Below are 19,476 nucleotides of genomic sequence, written 5' to 3' on the forward strand. Positions count from 1 at the left end.
CAAGCCTACATACATGTTTTTTATTGCAATAAAAGTGTTCTGTATGTCTTCAATAATGTTGTCTTCACTTTTTACATTTTTTAATAGTTTGATTGATTTTTATTCTTGTCACTATTTTAATATTCTTTTGTAAACTGCCTTGGAAATAGTCTGAAGAAGAGGTTATTAAATTTCTACAAAACCAAAATCAATATACAGGATATATTCACTAGCAACCAAGACTCCTTTATTAATGGGGTTTTTCTGCTATGTAATTAAGTCATGTAATTAATAAAATGAATTTATTCTAGGACTTATACTTGCTAATTGTTAGTTATGAGCTCAACAACTGATAAGAACTTGGTGTTTGAACTAGACCCACACAAGACCCTGAAGTTCTATAATACACTACATCTGTTGCCCCTTTGCCTACAGAAAAAAATATTTTGCGTCCAGATAGCTAATAAACTAATAGCACTCTGGGGGATACTACTGATCATTTAACCAAAATGTTTGGGTTTTTAACACACACACACCTGGAATACGGTGTCTAATTCTGGGCACCACTATTTAAAAGAAATATTGACATCCTGAAAGGTGTCCAGAGGAGGGTGACTAAAATGATCAAAGGTCAGGAGACCATGCCCTACAAAGAGGGTCTCAAATAGCTGTGTATGCTGAGCCTGCAGAAGAGAAGGTTGAGAGGAGACATGATAGCCATGTATGAATATGTGAAAGCATGTCATAAGGAAGAGGGTGCAGGCTTGTTTTCTGTTCCCCTGGAAACTAGGATTCAACGCAATGGGTTCAAATGACAGGAAAGGAGATTCCACTTGAACATCAGGAAGAGCTTTCTTACTCTAAGAACTGTTCAGCAATGGAACGCTCTGCCTCTGTGGTGGAAACTCCCTCCTTGGAAATTTTTAAACAGAGGCTGGATGGCCATCTGTCAGGGGTACTTTGATTGTACTTTTCCTGCATGGCAGTGGGTTGGACTAGATGGCCCATGTGATCTCTTCCAACTCATATTATTCTATGATTATATGTTTCATACACATTTTTGTTTTACAAATGAGAACGTCAGCACATTTCCTGCTCCTGTTCATTTCTTGTTGTGTAGAACATCTGGCAAAGGCTACGGGAGGCCTCTATAGACCTAACAAAAGATGATGGCAACAAAAATTATTCAAAACTGCAAAATGCTCAACAACCACCACTCCAGACTTATGGACTCTATTGGCCTTTGGGAGGAAATCATCCTCCCAAAGGTTTGGACAGTTGATATGAGAGCCTATCAGGGTCTGAAAAAGTGGCCTTGTTTGAGCATGTGGCTCATGGCTGTACTTGGTCCATCCCTACCGGGTCTTTGTGAGAGTGTGTGTATGCACAAAAGAAAGAAAGAAAAAGGGAGAGAGGGAGGGAGAAAGAAATAGGTATTTTACCTTCTTCAGTCATATACTTGATCAACTCATCCTTAGTAAGATGTCCACATTTATTTTGATCTAAGACCTTTTAAAAAAGGGAAACATAGAACATGAATTGATTTACTTCCATTATCTCAGTCTTAAAGTACTATTTGCCCCCTTAAGCAGAATTGTGTTTATAACATACCTCAAATGCACGCAACAGAATATCTTCTGGAATTGGTCGGTATCTGAAATCATTCAGTTAATAAAATTTGTGTTGCAATATTCATCTGAAAATACGTTCCAGTGCTTCCAAAGCCTGCCTTTCTGCCCTAATTGTAAAAAATCATATTTGCCTTTGTACTCTGCATAAAATCATGACTATAACTACCATTTTAATGGTACATTCTGTGAACCTTTATTCACTTAATTTATGGTTCACCCGACAATAAGCTATATCTTAGAAATAGACTGACAAACCATGGAGCAACTATACATAATCCCAAACATGAAGGTGAAAACAAACACTTCAGTAAACACTCAGTTTAGGAATAGATTTGCTCTGACTTCTTTGAGAAAAAATATACAGTACAATATTGAAAGGGAATGAGGAAACTGCTAGGTTTAAGTTGCTCCAAGACTTATAGGCTTTACCCTAATATCCATTTTAAAGGATCAATCTTGAAACATGTTGAATAATTCTAATAAAGATGACTATCTTGAATTTCTTTCCCCTTATGGCAGATATCACATACCGGCCCCATACATATGGGACTAAGGGTACTCCTGGCTAAAGGGCAAGAAATGAGTTCAGAAGAGACATTGGGTATTACCAGTCTCTGCAAAGGCACTTCTAGAGAAGTGTAGACATTCTAAGCAAGATCCAATTTATTTTGATAATCTTAGATAATTTGCATATGTTTTGCAGCAAAATTATAATTCACTTCACTTAAGAAGAACTATTACTAAAACCAAATGTATACATTTTTAAAAGAGTTCCAATTTCTATGGTTCAAACTTCTTAAATCTGCACTGTAGTGAAATTTGTTTAGGAAGACGTACTATTCTGTGTTAAGTGTTTTCAGTATACCGTATATACTCTAAGATAAGCCGAGTTTTTTAAATCTCTTTTTGGGGGCTGAAAAAGCCTCGCTCGGCTTATAATGGGGTCAAGGTCAAGCCAGGCAGCAAAGCATGGAGGCTACAGTATGTTTTCTTTTCCAAAACCTCCCTTCTCCGCTTCTCCTCCCAAGCTGAAGTTATCTTATTTTTTAAGAGAGAAAGAGACAAGAAGGGAATGTTTTCAAAAGTGAAAGGAGAGTGAGTGATAGAACTTCTTGCAAGCTAGGAAGAAGAAAAAAATTGCATGGGTGGAAGGGGAAGAAAAAGAGACTCTTGCAAATTTGCAGGATATTATTATTATTATTATTATTATTATTATTATTATTATTGCAAGAACGTTTGAGTCAAAAGGGAGGGAAGGAGGGAAAGAAGAGTAACAGAAGGTGTGTATTTCTTTCTATTCCTAAAGAAACTAAAATGAGGTAGGTTTTTTTGGGATGGGGAGGAAAGTTTTAAAAGCCTTTTCTGACTACTTTTAGAGTTTGAAAAGGGGAGAAATAAAAGAGGTGGGAAAGGGCAGAAGAAACAAGGCCAAAGTTGTTTTTAGGGGGACTTTGCTTGTATTTCTTCCTTGGGCAAATGCATGCCCCAAACTTGTAAATAATATATAAATTTTCCCTTACAAATACATTAATTTAATATATAAATTTTCCCCTCAAATGTTTGCAGGTCTTTGCAAATCCTATATACATATACTGTAGATATCTAGAGATTTCCATGTACCTGTAAATCTGTACCTATATGTATACATTAATTTTATATATGAATTTTCCCCTCACAAGTTTGCAAGTATCTGCAAGTCTTATATAGATATAATTATTTTTATATATAGATGTCTAGATAGATAGATATTAATATAGATATATAGGGCTGCCAAATACACATACACACACACACACAGATGACTAGATAGATATAATGATAAATGGGGCTTGCAAATATTGCAGGAGGGAAATGCAGATATATAAAGAGAGGATTTGCAAATGTTTCAGGGGAAAATGCAAATGTGAAATTAGTATATATAATTATAGATCTATATCTAGCTCTGCATTGTTTATGTAGCTATTGAATGTTTGCCTGTTACTATGTTGGAAGCCAGCCTGAGTCCACATGGAGAGATGGATAGAGCGGGATACAAAGGAAGTTGATGATGATGATGATTATTATTATTATAAAGTTATTGTTGATACCATATTGTTTTGTTGACCCTACCTTTCCTCTTATAGAGTTAGTTTACTGTTTTTCTTTGAAATACAGTAAATATTCAAAAACATTTAACCCACTGAGGCCTTAATGTAATTTTATTAGTATCTATTTTTATTTTGCAATTTACCAGTAGCTGCTGCATTTCCCATCCTCGGCTTATACTCAAATCAATGTTTTCCCAGTTTTTTGTGGTAAAATTAGGTGCCTCGGCTTATATTCGGATCGGCTTATACTTGAGTATATACGGTATGTATTTTATAATTTAAAATCCCAATATAATTAGAAGTATCTGTCTGTTATGCTATACAAATCCACATGTTAATAACAGAGTAGTAATAGTATATAGCAGTGATCACAGAGTCTCCAAATGTGAAAGCAAAAGAAAGGCTGTAATGAACTTTTGGATCCAATCTAACAACTACTATGGGTACCTTCCTAAGAAGTACCTCATCGTTTTGCAAATTTCTTCGCTTGATTTATGAATTTAATTTTTACAAGACTTGATAGTTACTCAAGATTAATACACTATCAAATGTAACGAGCACCTCAAAGCATTTGCTGTCGAATGTAATGCACAGCAGCAAAAGTGCACTCTTTATAATTTGCCCATTACAGTGGCTGCCTGCTTAGAATTCCTCCTTTAAAAATAATTGTGTTGGAACACCAAAGCTTCCATCAATGGAAAAGAAAACCTTGGGTTGCATCTATGCTGTAGAATGAATCCACTTTAACTGCCATGACTCAAGTTGTTTGACAAGGCCTTGAGCCTTCTCTGCCAAAGAATGCTGATACAAATCACAGGATGGCACAGCATTGAGCCATGGTCATTAAATTACAAATGATGTCCACCAAATAGGAGCTCCAGGTGCTCCTGAAGCAGATTCCCCTTCTGCTTTGGCTCAGCATTAGGATTACCATAAGATATAAATCTACTGTGCACTCTAATTTTTGCAAGGTAATTTAGCTTAAAAATGTGAGCATTAGATTTGAGCCCGGGCTGTGGCGCAGGCTGTTGAGCAGCCAGCAGCCAGCTGAAACAAATCACTCTGAGCAAGAGGTCATGAGTTCGAGGCCAGCTCGGAGCCCGTGTTTGTCTTTGTCTTTGTTCTATGTTAAGGCATTGAATGTTTGCCTTATATGTGTAATGTGATCCGCTTTGAGTCCCCTTCGGGGTGAGAAGGGTGGAATATAAATACTTTAAATAAATAAATAATAAATACATTTGAGTAAATATTTACAATGGCATTCTCAACATTCTGTGCAAGTTTGGCACCAAATGTGTGGATTTTCTTTTTAAAAATTGCTGGTTTTAGTCCAATTTGTTTGGAATCAAAATTTAATATTTGTTGATGTTATCTCAAAAACCTTTATTCATTCTTATCATGAGAAAAATCAACTGGGCAATAATGCATAAATGTCCTAAGACAGATGAAAAATCACAATGCATCTTTTCTGAAAAATGTGCAAACCTTTAAATTAACATAAGACCTCTGCAAAAACATGCAAAGTGTTGTCAATAAAGCAAGATTTCTACACACCATTTTAAAGGCTTGTTTTCCGTGCCAGTAGCACCCTTTCTAGTGGTTTTGTAAAAATAATTTGAAGGCTATCAATTTTTCATCAATATGAAACTTACTTCCTAAATTTGGTTTTATCTTTGTAGCTATAAAAGAATCATTATTAATATCAGTAATAAATATATGACTGAATTATATAAATTGAAACCTCCTTTTCCCTATTACCTTCTTTCCATTAATATTCTGGTCATCATAGGAAGAAATTTTTCCAAACGAATGAATCCGGTTGGTTCTTCTTCTTCTACCTAAACAATTATAATTTTTTTTTAAAAAATGTATTTAAATGACACAATAGAAAACTGAAAGAAAAGCAAGTTGGGTTGGAACTAGTCAATGGCTGCATGAAATATTAACGGCAGGGAAACGATCTTATAGTTTTTCCATAAACCCATGCTGGGAAATTTGCATGTATACTATGCAAGTAGATAGAAATGAATGGGATAGAAGACAGTCAAGATCATTCCTTGTCTCCTTCCCCTTTTTTCTCACTGGGCACAGGTATGCCTTAAGCTTCTCCATATAAAATACATGGTTGCTTTTAAGGGACAGTGATGGAGAGTCTGGGTCAGTGGAGGAGATTCATGGAAGGAACATTTCAGGGTCTCACAGTGTGGGCCTCATCTTTCTGTGTCTTAGTGGAACAGGGTTTGGTTCCATGCATGGCTTTAGCAGTGGAAAGAAAGATTAGGGCCTTAAATAAATGACTGGAAATGTGTTGCTCTCCAGATCTTTCTGGACTTTAGTTCTAAACTGCCCTGTTCAGCACAATCAAAGGTTAGGAATGATGCAAGCCGCAGTATAACAACATTTGGTGTACATGTTCCCCATTCTTGCTATAGATCAGTGGTTCTCAACCCGTGGGTCCCCAGGTGTTTTGGCCTACAACTCCCAGAAATCCCAGCCAGTTTGCCAGCTGTTAGGATTTCTGGGAGTTGAAGGGCAAAACATCTGGGCACCCACAGGTTGAAAACCACTGCTATAGGTCATTCTTAATTTGTCCTTGTTTGCTCTTAAAAACAAAAGAATGTTCTGAACATGCATTTCTTTCTAGGTTCCCTGTTCAGAAGTGTTTACTAATTGCCAATTAAATCCTTAAATACAGTTTGGGACTTGGCATAAGAATATCTTGAAGCAAGGTTAAAGATAGTTTCTCCTATGAAGGCAGGTGTCCAGCCTGAGATAGTAGTAGTCTCTGCCACAGCTGATGGTGGGTAGAAAAATAGGGAAAATAGGACAATTTCCTTTAAAAAATTCTAAAACAGAACTTGCAAAGTGTAAATTATGTAAACATAAACTACCTCTGCAAGCATATCATGTAGATCCCCCTCACTTGGGCAACAGCCTAATGATCTAATGATTGTGCCAATTTCCCTGAAAGAAAATATATTTGTTAGTAAATCCATAGTACAATATAAATGTTCTGATCAGTTATCTCCTCTCCTGTCAGTTCTGTATGACCCACATCCACAGTGAACAGAAATACTTAACCTCAAGAAAAAGTTTTCTGGGGCTGCAAGTGGCTACAGAGAAGAACAGAAAACCTTTTTTCACTTAAGCATTCTTCCATTCACTTACTGTAAGTCCCAAGCCAGTTTGATTAAAAGCATATCATGTTTATTCAGCACTCGAGTCTTGAGAGAATGTGGGTGCTCTTCAAAATAATTATGATAAATACTAGTAAATTGGTAATAGTATTATCAAACAACATTAAAAACACAAAATATTTGTTACTAGAACAACTGAAAATACAGGAAAGGATTTGAGATCAGTGAAACAAACACTATGTTCAATAAGAAAACAGCAAAGTCAGTTTTGTTTCAAATACGGAAAATTCTCCTTTAATTCTATTTATTAAAAATGTGCAAACAAGGAAATGGAGAAGTAGGAACTTGTTTCTACATATCATAGATGTGCAAGGTTTAGCAAATAACATGTAACATAATCAAATACAAGATAATTTTCAACCCCTGAATAATTATTAATGACTTCTGACAATAAAAAAGAGTTCTGCCAAATAACCTTTTGTGGATGATAATGGGGAATTTCTGTAAATCAGACATCTTACGTGGCATTTTAATGGCGTATCAATGCATGTTCAATGACATTCGCAAGAAAACAGAGTAGATAAATAGCAAGACACTTTGAGGCAGACAACTTCACAGAGGCAAGAACTGCTTTCAGTTAAGGCTTTTATGATTTGATTGCCTTGCCTCATGCACAAGATTTTATACACGTCCAGATTATGTCATTTACATTTGTACCCTGGTATGTTTTATCCTGCTTTTCCTGTCTTTTTTTTTCTCCTGCCCACAGAAAATCTGTCAAGAAAAGGAACCATGGAATAGGTACACACTGTCTTTTGACAAGTACTGCTAAAAGCAGCCTTAAGCATCCATACTACTGTTTTATTGTTCCCCCATATAAAAAGTGAACATTCTAGTGATATAAATCTGTACCTATCTCATCCATGTAGGTAAAAATGAAAAAAAAAATATCATCACCAGATGAAGTGATATTTGGGGAAAGTACATCCATTTTCAAGTGATTTTTTGCACAAACACAACAAATTATTTTTGAGGAAAATATGACTATTTCTGCCTTGTTATCAAGATATATTTAGGGAAAATATATGCATTAGATGGATGGTCTGTATATTTTTAAAATAAACAGTCTTGTTCCTCTATGCTTTCTCGATGTGTGTGTGCTTTTGTTTGACAAAGGGGAAAGTATTAGTTTTGTACAGTGGGTTATTGTGCAAAAGATGAGGGAATTAACAAGGGGAGATGAGTGTTCATCCGTTAACTTGCATCTAAGAAGCAAACAACCTTCCTGGAATTAGCATTTTGTTTTTTGACAGAATGTCCCAGTGTGTGCAGAAACTCCTTCTCATCGGGTGAAAAATTTACCACTCTTTATACCTCTAAAAGCTCCACATATATATTTCTGTTTACTATCTGCAAAATAGTACTGGTTTCAGCCTTATATTCTTACCACATCATATATTGCAATAATCACCTAGAACTTTGGGTTAACTTTATATTTCTGAAAAATAGTGGCCGTTATATATCAATACTGACTTTTTACTAGAGCTATTAAAATTTGTAGTATTACCACTGTCTAAAACAGAAGTGGGCCAAATCTGGCTCTTCAGGGGTCACCATTTTTTAGTTTTACATGACTTTCTCCCCCATTTCAAAAGGCTGAAATGCCTGTACAGCCTTGTTACGTTAAACAAGAGCTTTAAGATAAAATAGATTGGAATCTTTTTGTTCTGTTTTTTGGACATGGACGCATCTGACAATGAAACTGTAACTCCAACTTCTCTGAAACTGAAATTGACCTTTAGGTTGAAGAAGGCTCTCCACTATTAGCCTAAGCCATGGTGATATTTAGAAAGCTCTTCCAAACCTGACATCCACAGTTTTGTTGCACTCATGGTCAAAAACTTCAAAAGCATCTGTGATTTTCTTTTGAATTTCTGCTATTGCAGATTCTGCAAAAGAAAAGAAAACATATATTTTAGAAATCAATAACTTGTGTTTTTGCTTTTTCTGAAAACCCATCTTTATTAAGGCAACTAAATGTTAAAAAATAATCAACTTTTTTTTAGTTTTTTGGAACTGTTCATTCAGTTAGTATTAAGCAAAACTAGGAATTGTGGTGCAATTTATATTCATTCTAATTCTCTTTTTATTGTCAGTCTGACTCTGAATGTTGTTATTTTATTCCCTTTTTGGAAACTCAATTTGTAGTGGTCTTTGGAATTGTTTTCCCAATACAGTGAGCTTAGAATCAAACAAGATGTGATATAAAGCCCATCTTTAACTCTAGCATTTATAATTTCATGTAACGCAAACTTGATCAGTACTATGTGTTCAGAGTACATAGGTTTTGATCCATTCTTTTCCCTTGCCAAGATCTGAGTATAAATTATGGCTCCTACACCAGCTATTTCTAATACACTAGAGCCAAATGTAGTTATAGTTCGAGAATACCCACTAAAATAAGAGACTCAAGTCATCCATTACTCTGGATCCAAAAGTATGATCTTCCTGGCCACTGCAAAGAGAAGACTCCCACAACTCACTAGACTACGGTGGGGCAAAGAATTTGCCCACACAGTTGACTACATCAACAGCATTGCTAGTATGGTCCTCAATATTATTTCTTCAAAACTTAGAATACCTTAAAACTCTGCACAGGAATGTACTGCTATTGATTTTAGAGAATCCTCAGCTTGACTGCATCCCTGAAATCCTGATCCTCTCAGAGCTTTTAATTGCAACACCTTTCACTTTTTAATTACATGAAATTGCCTCCACACTACACGATAACAGCCAGATACATCCACAGATTCTACGATCCATTGCTTGAAAAGACATCATTGTATATAAGGTGACTTGAAGATCCACAGGGTTCCTGGAAGCCAACTGCAGCCGATAGCATAGGCTCATTATAATTCTACTTGGGCTACCATGGTTCTATCCTATAGAACAGTCATGGGCAAACTTCAGCCCTCCATGAGTTTTAGATTCCAACTCCCACAATGACTAACAGCCTACCGGCTGGAGGGCCAAAATTTATCAATGCCTGCTATCGAATTCTGGGATTTACAGTTTAGGGAGGAATATACAAAATTCTCAGCCAAGGGAAGTCTAGTCTCCCACCAAACTATAAATCCCAAGATTCCACAGGATACAATCAAGGCAGTTTAGAGTGAAAGATGGGGGAAGTTACTCTAAGAGCCTTCTTGGTTAAAGGGTTAGCTTTAAATATCATAGCAGGAGTTGAGCATCTTTGATCCAGAATTCTGAAATACTTCAAAATCCAAAACTGTCCACAGAGGTGGCTAAGATAGTGACACCTTTCCTTTCTGTTGTTTTAGCTAAAAATGATAGGTCTTTCTTCTACCACTTTCAGTACCTTAGCAAATTGCATTGTGGGTTTATGCATCTTGCCGGCAGCACAAATGCAGAAGAACCTGGCGCAAACCACTTTCTCCTGCTGTTAGGAATTGTGGTAGTTGAAGTCCAAAACACCTGGAGGGCCGAGGTTTGCCCATGCCTGGTGTAGATGCATCATACCTTGCAGGCTGATGCCTTTGAGCAAATACGATGTTTCCCAAATTGGAAAAGGGAGAACAATGGTTTGTTTGGATCTGATGGCATCTTTTCTTGTTATGCCCCCTCAAGTCATTTCCCACGGCATGACTGGTTTGTTGCTTTCCACTGAGGCTGAGAGAGCATGACTTTCAGTGGGTTTCTGAATCCGAGCGAGAATTCGAACCCTGTTCCCTGGAATCTAGTGATCAAATACTGCACTAACTCTTGCTCACATCTTCCCCCATCCATCATAATCATTGTGTCTCTCTGTGTTTATATCTTCATATTGAGATGTTTTCTATAGCTATCAGTTTTCTAAGGGCATCTTTGTTAAGGTTGCCCTATGTATTCATGATCTGCTCACCTTTCAATGCATTTTCCAGGTACCCATCATAGAGAACCTCCTGTTATGTGTTGTCGAAGGCTTTCATGGCCAGAATCACTGGATTGGTGTGAGTTTTCCAGGCTGTATGGCCATGCTCCAGAAGCATTATTTTCTGACGTTTCGCCTGAATCTATGGCAGACATCCTCAGAGATTGTGAGGTATGTTGGAAAGTAGGCAACTGGGATTTATATATCTTTGGAAGCTTCAGGGTGGGAGAAAACTCTTGTCTGTTTGAGGAAGGTGTGAATGTTTCAATTGGCCACCTTGATTAGCATTGAATAGCCTTTCAGCTTCAAGATCTCGCTGCTTCCTGCCTGGGGGAATCCTTTGTTGGGAGGTGTTAGCTGGCTATTCAATGCTAATCAAGGTGGCCAATTGAAACCTTAACCCGTCTCCAACAGACAAGAGTTTTTTCTCCCACCCTGGACATTACACAGATATATAAATCCCGTTTGCCCAGTTTCCAACAGACCTCACAACGTCTGAGGATGGCTATCATAGATGTGGGCGAAACGTCAGGAGAGAATGCTTCTGGAACATGGCCATACAGCCCGGAAAACGCACAACAACCCAGTGATTCCAGCCATGAAAGCCTTCGACAATATATATTCAATATGGGTTTTTCCCCCCAAACCTTTTCATTCTTTTAGAGAGGGACCATGTATTGTGCCCGCAGGGGTGAAGTGAGGAAGGGAGCCTGCGACACAGGCCGCCATTAACAAGAGGGGGGAAGCCATGCTATGCTCAAAGCAGCAGAAGGCCCGCTGCGAGAAAGGCCCCCGCTTTCTTCCCCTGGTCCCCTCTTCTCTCCATGGCATCTTCTCCCTTCTTGAGTGGGTCTAACAAAACAAAAGGCTGCTTACCCGCGGCGGTGGCTTCTTTCTCCTCGGCCGCCATGCCCTCGTCGCCTCAGGGGTTGCCATGGCGACGCAAAGGCGCACTTTGGGCCCGCCGCTCCTGAGGGCAGAAACTGGGGAAGGAGGGATTTCCCGCCTCTTTCTCCCCAGCAGGATATAACTGGCCTGGGCAAGCTTTGGTCCCTTCCTTTCCCCTCTCAGCCGTTAAGGAAACGGGGGGAAAGGGACCTGAGGCTGTTAGGCATGGTGGGAGTTGAAGTCCAAATCCCCTGGAGGAAAGGCCTAAGCTTTGCCCAGGCCTGGGATACAATGACGCGCTGCTTTATGTGTATTTATTTATTTATTTTAAATAGAGCTATATTTGTATGTTATGGAATCATAGCGTTGGAAGAGACCTCGTGGGCCATCCAGTCCAACCCTTCTGCCAAGGAGCAGGAAAATCGCATTCAGAAGCACCCCCGACAGTTGGCCATCCAGCCTCTGCTTAAAAGCCTCCTCCACCACACTACCCCCGGCAGAGAGTTCCACTGCTGAACAGCTCTCACAGTGAGGAAGTTCTTCCTAATGTTCAGGTGGAATTTCCTTTGCTGTAATTAGAAGTTCTTGTTCTGCGTCCTAGTCTCCAGGGCAGCAAAAAACAAGCTTGCTCCCTCCTCCGTATGACTTCCCCTCACATATTTATACATGGCCCTCATCATGTCTCCTCTCAGCCTTCTGCAGGCTAAAAATGCCCAACTCTTTAAGCCACTCCTCATAGGGCGTGTTCTCCAGACCCTTGATTATTTTAGTCCCCCTCTTCTAGCCACCTTCCAGCTTGTCAACATCTCCCTTCAATTGCGGTGCCCAGAATTGGACACAGTATTCCAGGTGTGGTCTGATCAAGGCAGAATAGAAAGGTAGTATTACTTCCCTGGCTCTAGACCAGTGATTCCCAAAGTGGACGCTACCGTCCCCTGGTGGGCGCTACAGCGATCCAGGGGGGCAGTGATGGCCACAGGTGCATTTGCCATATGCATTAATACATATATCTTTCTGTTTAATTGCTATTAAAAATTTAAAAAAGAATTTCCAGGGGGCGTGGATTAATATTTTTTCTGGAAAGGGGGTGGTAGGCCAAATAAGTTTGGGAACCACTGATCTAGACATTATACTCCTATTTCTGCGAGCCAAAATCCCATTATTATTTTTAGCCGCCACATTACATTATTGGCTCATATTTATCTTGTTGTCCATGAGGTTCACTCAACACATACTGCTGTCGGGCCAGGCATCCTCCATTCTGTAGCTTTATGGTAGTGTAGACTCTTATAATCCAGTTCGAAGCAGATCATGTGAATGATCTGCTTTGATAATCTGGATTATATGGCAGTGTATAAGGAGCCCCAATGTCCTAGTCCAGCACTCAAACCACTAAACCACACAGGCTCTTTAGGTACATAGTGGGTCCCACATCTATGGCATGTTAAGACTACTATCCATTTACAATATGTTATTACTGCCTCGTCTAATTTCAGCTCCATTGTGGTCATTCAAATGCACATTGTAAAAATGTATGATCATTTACCAATTGCAAGACTAAGAACTTGCACTTTAAATACTTTGAGAGACTGAGCAAAAAAAGTGATGCATTTGCATTCTTGTCAGAAAACCTTCTTCCTAATTTAGCATTTTCCTAGCATACATGTACACCATTCTTAGAACAAAGATATGTCTCCATTTGCCCATGCTCTGTTCAGATAGCAGCCAGCATGCCAATGACTTAAATCAAGAAACAGCCTCCTAAGATCAACAGAGATACTTGCAGGAACACCTCAGCAAGCGAGAGTCCAAAAGTGGTATGTTAAAATCTAGAACCTCAATCAGTGGCTGACGCCAGATGAGAGACTCCACCCTGGGCGCACAGAAGACTGGGCAACTTGGAAGGCGCTGAACAGACTGTGCTCTGGCACCACAAGATGCAGATCCAATCTTAATAAAAGAAGCTACAAAGTGGAGTCCATGACATGCGAATGTGGAGAAGAGCAAACCACAGACCACATACTACAATGCAGTCTGAGCCTTGCCACATGCACATTGGAGGGCCTTCTCACAGCGACAGCAGAGGCACTTGAAGTGGCCAGTTCTGGTCAAAGGAAATTTAGCATAATGCCAAGTTTTTAACTTTGTGGCTTTTAAAATACATTACAACTGTATTCTCAATTTGCTTCTGACACAATAAATAAAACAAAATTGCACCAAAAACTCTGAATCTGAGAGTGTAGTATGTTATAGACTGGACCTACACTGCCCTATATCCCAGGATCTGATCTCAGGTTATCTGCTTTGAACTGGATTATAAGAGTTTTCACTGCCATATAATCTAGGTTCAGATCCTGGGATATAGGGCTGTGTAGAAGGTGCCATTGTGTGCCTTCAGGTTGTTCCCTGTGTATGGTGACCATACGCTATCATGGGGTTTGCTTTTGCCTTTCTCTGAGGCTGAGAGATTGTGGGGGGTGACATGTCCAAGTGGGGATTCGAACCCTGGTTTCCAGAGTCATAACCCAATGCTTAAACTGATGCTACACTGCTACACTGATGCTCAAATTAACTATGTCTACCAACCACCACATAGTATGGTCATGTACCATTCATTGTCATGAGAATTAGGGAAGGACAAATTATATTGAAAAATAATACCAAACAGAATTAATATTGTGAATTTATAGTCATTTGTTCCAAATCTCAATATTTGTGGGAATAAGTCTTACGGACACAAATTCCTATTCTATGGTGTTTCTTTACATTTTTGTAATCATAACTTTAACCCACTGTCAAAATGTAACAGAAGAAGTGTTATGTTAGATTAGTCCAGAGGTCTGAATTTGCTGAATCTGTTGGGCTGCTGCCACTGCATCTTGTAGAGCAGAGCTTTCCAAATATTTCATGTTGGTGACATACTTTTTAGACATGCATCATTTTGTGACACAATAATTCAATTTTACTAGCAAACTGGAAGTTAAACCAACCCTTATAAGGGATACAGACGCATACATAAATTGTAATAGCAAAATATATTGGGGGGGGGGGAACAACATAGCTTATGAAAATATTTCTATTTTAAAATATAAATTTGTAAGATAATAACATTTCCAAGATTTTTGTCATTGCTCGTTACATTCTCACAACACACTGTTGCTGTGTGAAGATGTACTTCTTTAATTTGTCCTGAATCACTCAACTTCGGTGGATGACTCAGTTCTAGAAAATATGTCAATGTCTATTTTCTCCACATGACGAATATTTTATTAGTATTTGTGTTGCTGTACCTCTCTCCCTACTTGCCTTTTTATAATCTAAAATGTCCCACGTCCTTGAACTTTTTCGTGTAATGGAATTGTGAGAAACAACAGCAGGGCACTTGTGTTGATGTTTGCTGTTACTAACTCATGAAGGGAATCAATAAAATAATGAGGACACCTCCTCAGTCTGTCCAACCACAACATTGCACACACAATACAAGAGCACTCTCCACTTCTTGAGCTGTAAACACACACAAGTATAGTGTCATTTGATTACAAGTCATAGAAAGAAAAAGGGAGAGACAATATATACACTAATATAGCAGCCACATACCTCTCACAGAAACAGTCTTCCTTGGGGTAATCGTTCAAGACCCAACAATAGATGGAAAACTATTTGCCAAGCAAAAGAAGGACAAGGCAAGAGGACCCCAAACACACAAAACAGCAGCCCTATTGCTATTAAGTTCTGTCTTTATGTGCCTTTAAATCACCAGTCAACTTTTGGCAGCTCCATGAATTTCATAGGGTTTTCTCTTAGTATATAGCATCATGTTATTCATTTGCTGGATCTATGTTTTTTTGTTTTTTGTTTTTTAACTTAATGTATATGCATATGACTAACCTTATCATTGGACTGCAGAAGTAATGATTACTGGGGTGGGCAGTGGAGGCAGTGACAGACTTTATATTTCTAGGCATGAAGATCACTGCAGATGCAGACTGCAGCCAGGAAATCAGAAGACGTTTACTTCTTGGGAGGAGAGCAATGGCCAACCTCGATAAAATAGTGAAAAGCAGAGACATTACACTGGCAACAAAGGCCCACATAGTTAAAGCAATGGTATTTCCCATAGTAACCTATGGATGCGAGAGCTGGACCATAAGGAAGGCTGCGTGAAGGAAGATAGATGCTTTTGAACTTTGGTGCTGGAGGAAAATCCTGAGAGTGCCTTGGACCGCAAGAAGATCCAACCAGTCCATCCTCCAGGAAATAATGCCCAGCTGCTCACTGGAGATGAAGTATTTTGGCCACATCATGAGAAGACAGGAAAGCTTGGAAAAGATCATGATGCTGGGGAAAATGGGACGACGAGATGGATGGATGTTATCCTTGAAGTGACTGGCTTGACCTTGAAGGAACTGGGGGCGGCGACGGCCGACAAGGAGCTCTGGCGTGGACTGGTCCATGAGGTCACAAAGAGCCGGAAACGACTACGTGAATGAAGAAGAAGAAGAAGGAGTGGGCTATGGGCAGGGCGTGGTAATCTTTCCACCTATTGCTTATAGCCATCTGAAAAATCCCTTAGTTGAAATGCAGCACATCTTCAAAACAAGTTAAATAATTAAGTAGGCTAGAGGAACTGATCTTTTTTGCCTCAGCGAAATGTAAACAAGTTCAGAAAAACTAACGGAACAACTTAGCAGCATTTTGAAGGCTATTTTTAAAAGATCTGATGTGCATTTTAAACTTTGACAATAAATGAAACCATCTCAGAGAAAGAAAGAAAAATAGAAAACTGAATCCACAGAAGCAATGTAGGTCCAAACCCAAATGTGTGTCTATTCAAGAACAGCTAACATGTTATTACCTGGGAGTAGTTTTCCAAGTAGTTTTTAGAATAGTACTTGCAAGTTTTGTTTCCTTTAAATGAGAATGTCCTGATGATGTACAGTGGTTTGATATTTTTATTTAAAAGTACACATGCAGCAATACAAATGGAAACAAGTACAGTATTACAAATTAATAGCAGACACCCAGAAATAAAATTGAGCTGTCCTTTCTGTTCTCCTAGTTTCAGCTACTCCCACTGATTCTAGAAAAGGGAAGATTTTCTTTGTTTTACAAATGCAAAAGTGCTGTTTCTTATGCGTTCTTCTCTCACTCACAGGACTCTGCCCCATTCCTTCAGACAATTGCATATATTCAGGAAATCTTCACAGTCGTTAAGAAGCATTAAGAATCCTTTGTCAAAGAACCTAGCTATTCATTCCTAGTGATCAGATCAGTCAGACTCACAATACTATTTGCTTTCTCAGGAAAAAATACTATCAAGTTGAAAATAGCTGCTGGGAAAACTCAAATAGCCAGTGGTCACAGGTTTCCCAAGGAGAGGATAACTGGATAAATTAACATTTAAAATAATGAAAAGCATTTATTGTTGTGATGTGCCTTCAAGCTGACCCTGACTTACAGAGACCCCATTGTAGGCTTGTCTTTGCAAGATTTATTCAGGGGAGGTTGCCTTCCTCTGCAGTGGAAAGAGTGGGACTTGCTCAAGGTCACCCAATGGATTTCCATGGCTAAGCAGAGATTTGAACCCTGGTCTTCAGAATCCCAGAATTATGTTGGAGGAGTTAGGTAGAGATGTGTCTCTTAGGTTGATTTTGTGAAAGAATTAGTAAAGAAGATGTAAAAATTTGTCAATAAAGTTCTGATGCTGAAATAATAATAGCAAAATCATGGAAGGGGAAAAAGATTATATTATATTAAAATGGCCAAGCTCTCCAATTATATTTGGGGAGGAAATAATGAAGATTTTGTTGGAAAATTGCATTTGAATATTTAGGCTTGCATTTGAATATTTAGAAACGAAGACAAATATAGACTTAAAGTAGCTTCAAGGGAAATTTATTAATATAAAGAATAATAAAAATAATATATTAGTTTAATGCTGAATGGCGTCGAAAGTCATGGGTGGTGTTTCACAGGTGGGGGAGGGGGTGGGTATGGTGGACAGATTTATCTGTATTATGAATATTTGAATTTTTTCTCTTCTGCATTATGTATACCACCTTTACACAATAAAAAATTATTTAAAACACATAAATCACAACATCATATTGACTCTTAATGAAAAACATGCAAGATAATTAACTGAGAATGGTCTTACAATAATAATAGTAATTATAATAATAATAATAATAACTATTATAGTAATAGATGTTGACCATTTCTGCTACCATGGGAGCCCCCTCTCCACGAAAGTCAACATCGACACTGAAATACAACACCGCCTGAGCTCTGCAAGTGCAGCATTTTTCAGAATGAAGCAGAGAGTGTTTGATGACCGGGACATCCGTAGAGATACCAAGGTGCTTGTTTATAAAGCCATTGTCCTCCCAACCCTGCTCTACGCCTGCAAAACGTGGACGGTCTACAGACATCACACCCAACTCCTGGAGCGTTTCCATCTGCGTTGCCTCAGAAAAATCCTGCAAATCTCTTGGGAAGACAGGCGGACAAATGTCAGCGTGCTGGAAGAAGCAAAGACCACCAGCATTGAAGTGATGCTCCTACGCCATCAACTCCGCTGGACTGGCCACGTTGTCCGAATGCCCAATCATCGTCTCCCAAAGCAGCTACTCTACTCCCACCTCAAGAATGGGAAACATAATGTTGGTGGGCAGGAAAAGAGATTTAAAGATGGGCTTAAAGCCAACTTTAAAAACTGTGGCATAGACACTGAGAACTGGGAAGCCCTGGCCCTTGAGCGCTCTAATTGGAGGTCAGCTGTGACCAACAGTGCTGCGGAGTTCGAAGAGGCACGAATGGAGAGCTTAAGGGAGAAACGTGCCAAGAGGAAGGCCCGTCAAGCCAACCCTGACCGAGACCGCCTTCCATCTGGAAACCGATGTCCTCACTGCAGGAGAACATGCAGATCAAGAATAGGTCTCTTCAGCCATCTACGGATCCATCCCCAAGACAGCAAAGACCATCATCCTCGAACTAAGAGGGATCGCCTAAGTAAGTAAGTGTGTGTCTTCAAGTTGCCTGTCTATTGATGGTAACCTCACAAATTTCTTAGCCAAGGAATGCTCAATTGTGATTTTGGTAATTCCTTCCTTTGGAATATAACCTACTCTATTCCTTAACAGTCCCCAAGTACTAACTAGAGTTGCCCATGCTTAGCTTCCAAGATCAGACAGTGCCATTGGGGTATTTAAGACTCCAATTCAAAGCTACAGATCTAAGGACCTCATCTTACTAGAGTTTAAAGACTATGTAAGGACTGTTTAAATCCTGTGGCTCCTCCTGCAGAATTCTGGGCTACCAAAACAGGATGCATCAGCTATGGAAACAAGAGTACCCTGACTCACAGATAACAGAACCCCGACTGGCTGACCAACGAAGATTCATAATCAGAAACAAAGTGTTCAGTGAAGTTGAACTCAAAGAAATCCAGAAAATCTGCAAAGCAAATGACCATCAGACCACAGCACAGACAGCAGCAGAGACTCCAGCAACACTTGGAATGGTGGAACAGATTGAACCAGAAGAAAGTGTGGAGCTTTTGCAAGAATTTGAAGAACCACCACTTGAAACACCCGTTGAACCACCAGGAATCTTGACAGCAAGACAACAAGAGCTCAAGAATAAGATCATGGCTCATACTGCAGCAAATGCAATAAGAAAGCAGCTCCCAACTCTAAAAACAGTGCCCAAGAGACACCTGGCACCTCTCATGAACGATGTGAATACAGTACTCTCCACTGTCCAAATAACATCAATAGAACAAACAAACCAGTTTGCCTACAGTGCAGCAGTGATAGTAACAG

The 19,476-nt window shown here is 39.1% G+C and overlaps 1 protein-coding gene across 3 annotated transcripts in view; it reads right to left on the reverse strand.

The window, feature by feature from the left end:
* The window catches only part of efcab2 (EF-hand calcium binding domain 2), a 50,251-nt gene extending 38,439 nt beyond the window's left edge, over window positions 1-11,812 (reverse strand). Inside the window, exons 1-6 of one of the 3 annotated variants that reach the window (XM_062974714.1) lie at window positions 11,642-11,812; window positions 8,699-8,783; window positions 6,589-6,661; window positions 5,456-5,535; window positions 1,591-1,633; window positions 1,422-1,488 (exon numbers count right to left, since the gene is read on the reverse strand). In XM_062974714.1, the coding sequence (XP_062830784.1) occupies window positions 1,422-1,488; window positions 1,591-1,633; window positions 5,456-5,535; window positions 6,589-6,661; window positions 8,699-8,783; window positions 11,642-11,675 (382 nt within the window). In that variant the 5' untranslated portion in view covers window positions 11,676-11,812. The remainder of the gene's footprint in view (window positions 1-1,421; window positions 1,489-1,590; window positions 1,634-5,455; window positions 5,536-6,588; window positions 6,662-8,698; window positions 8,784-11,641) is intronic. The other 2 variants (XM_062974730.1, XM_062974723.1) reach the window with 2 other exon arrangements.
* Between the last annotated feature and the right edge of the window lie 7,664 nt (window positions 11,813-19,476).

Source organism: Anolis carolinensis, chromosome 1 (assembly GCF_035594765.1).
Source record: "Anolis carolinensis isolate JA03-04 chromosome 1, rAnoCar3.1.pri, whole genome shotgun sequence".
Classification (NCBI taxonomy): domain Eukaryota; kingdom Metazoa; phylum Chordata; class Lepidosauria; order Squamata; family Dactyloidae; genus Anolis; species Anolis carolinensis.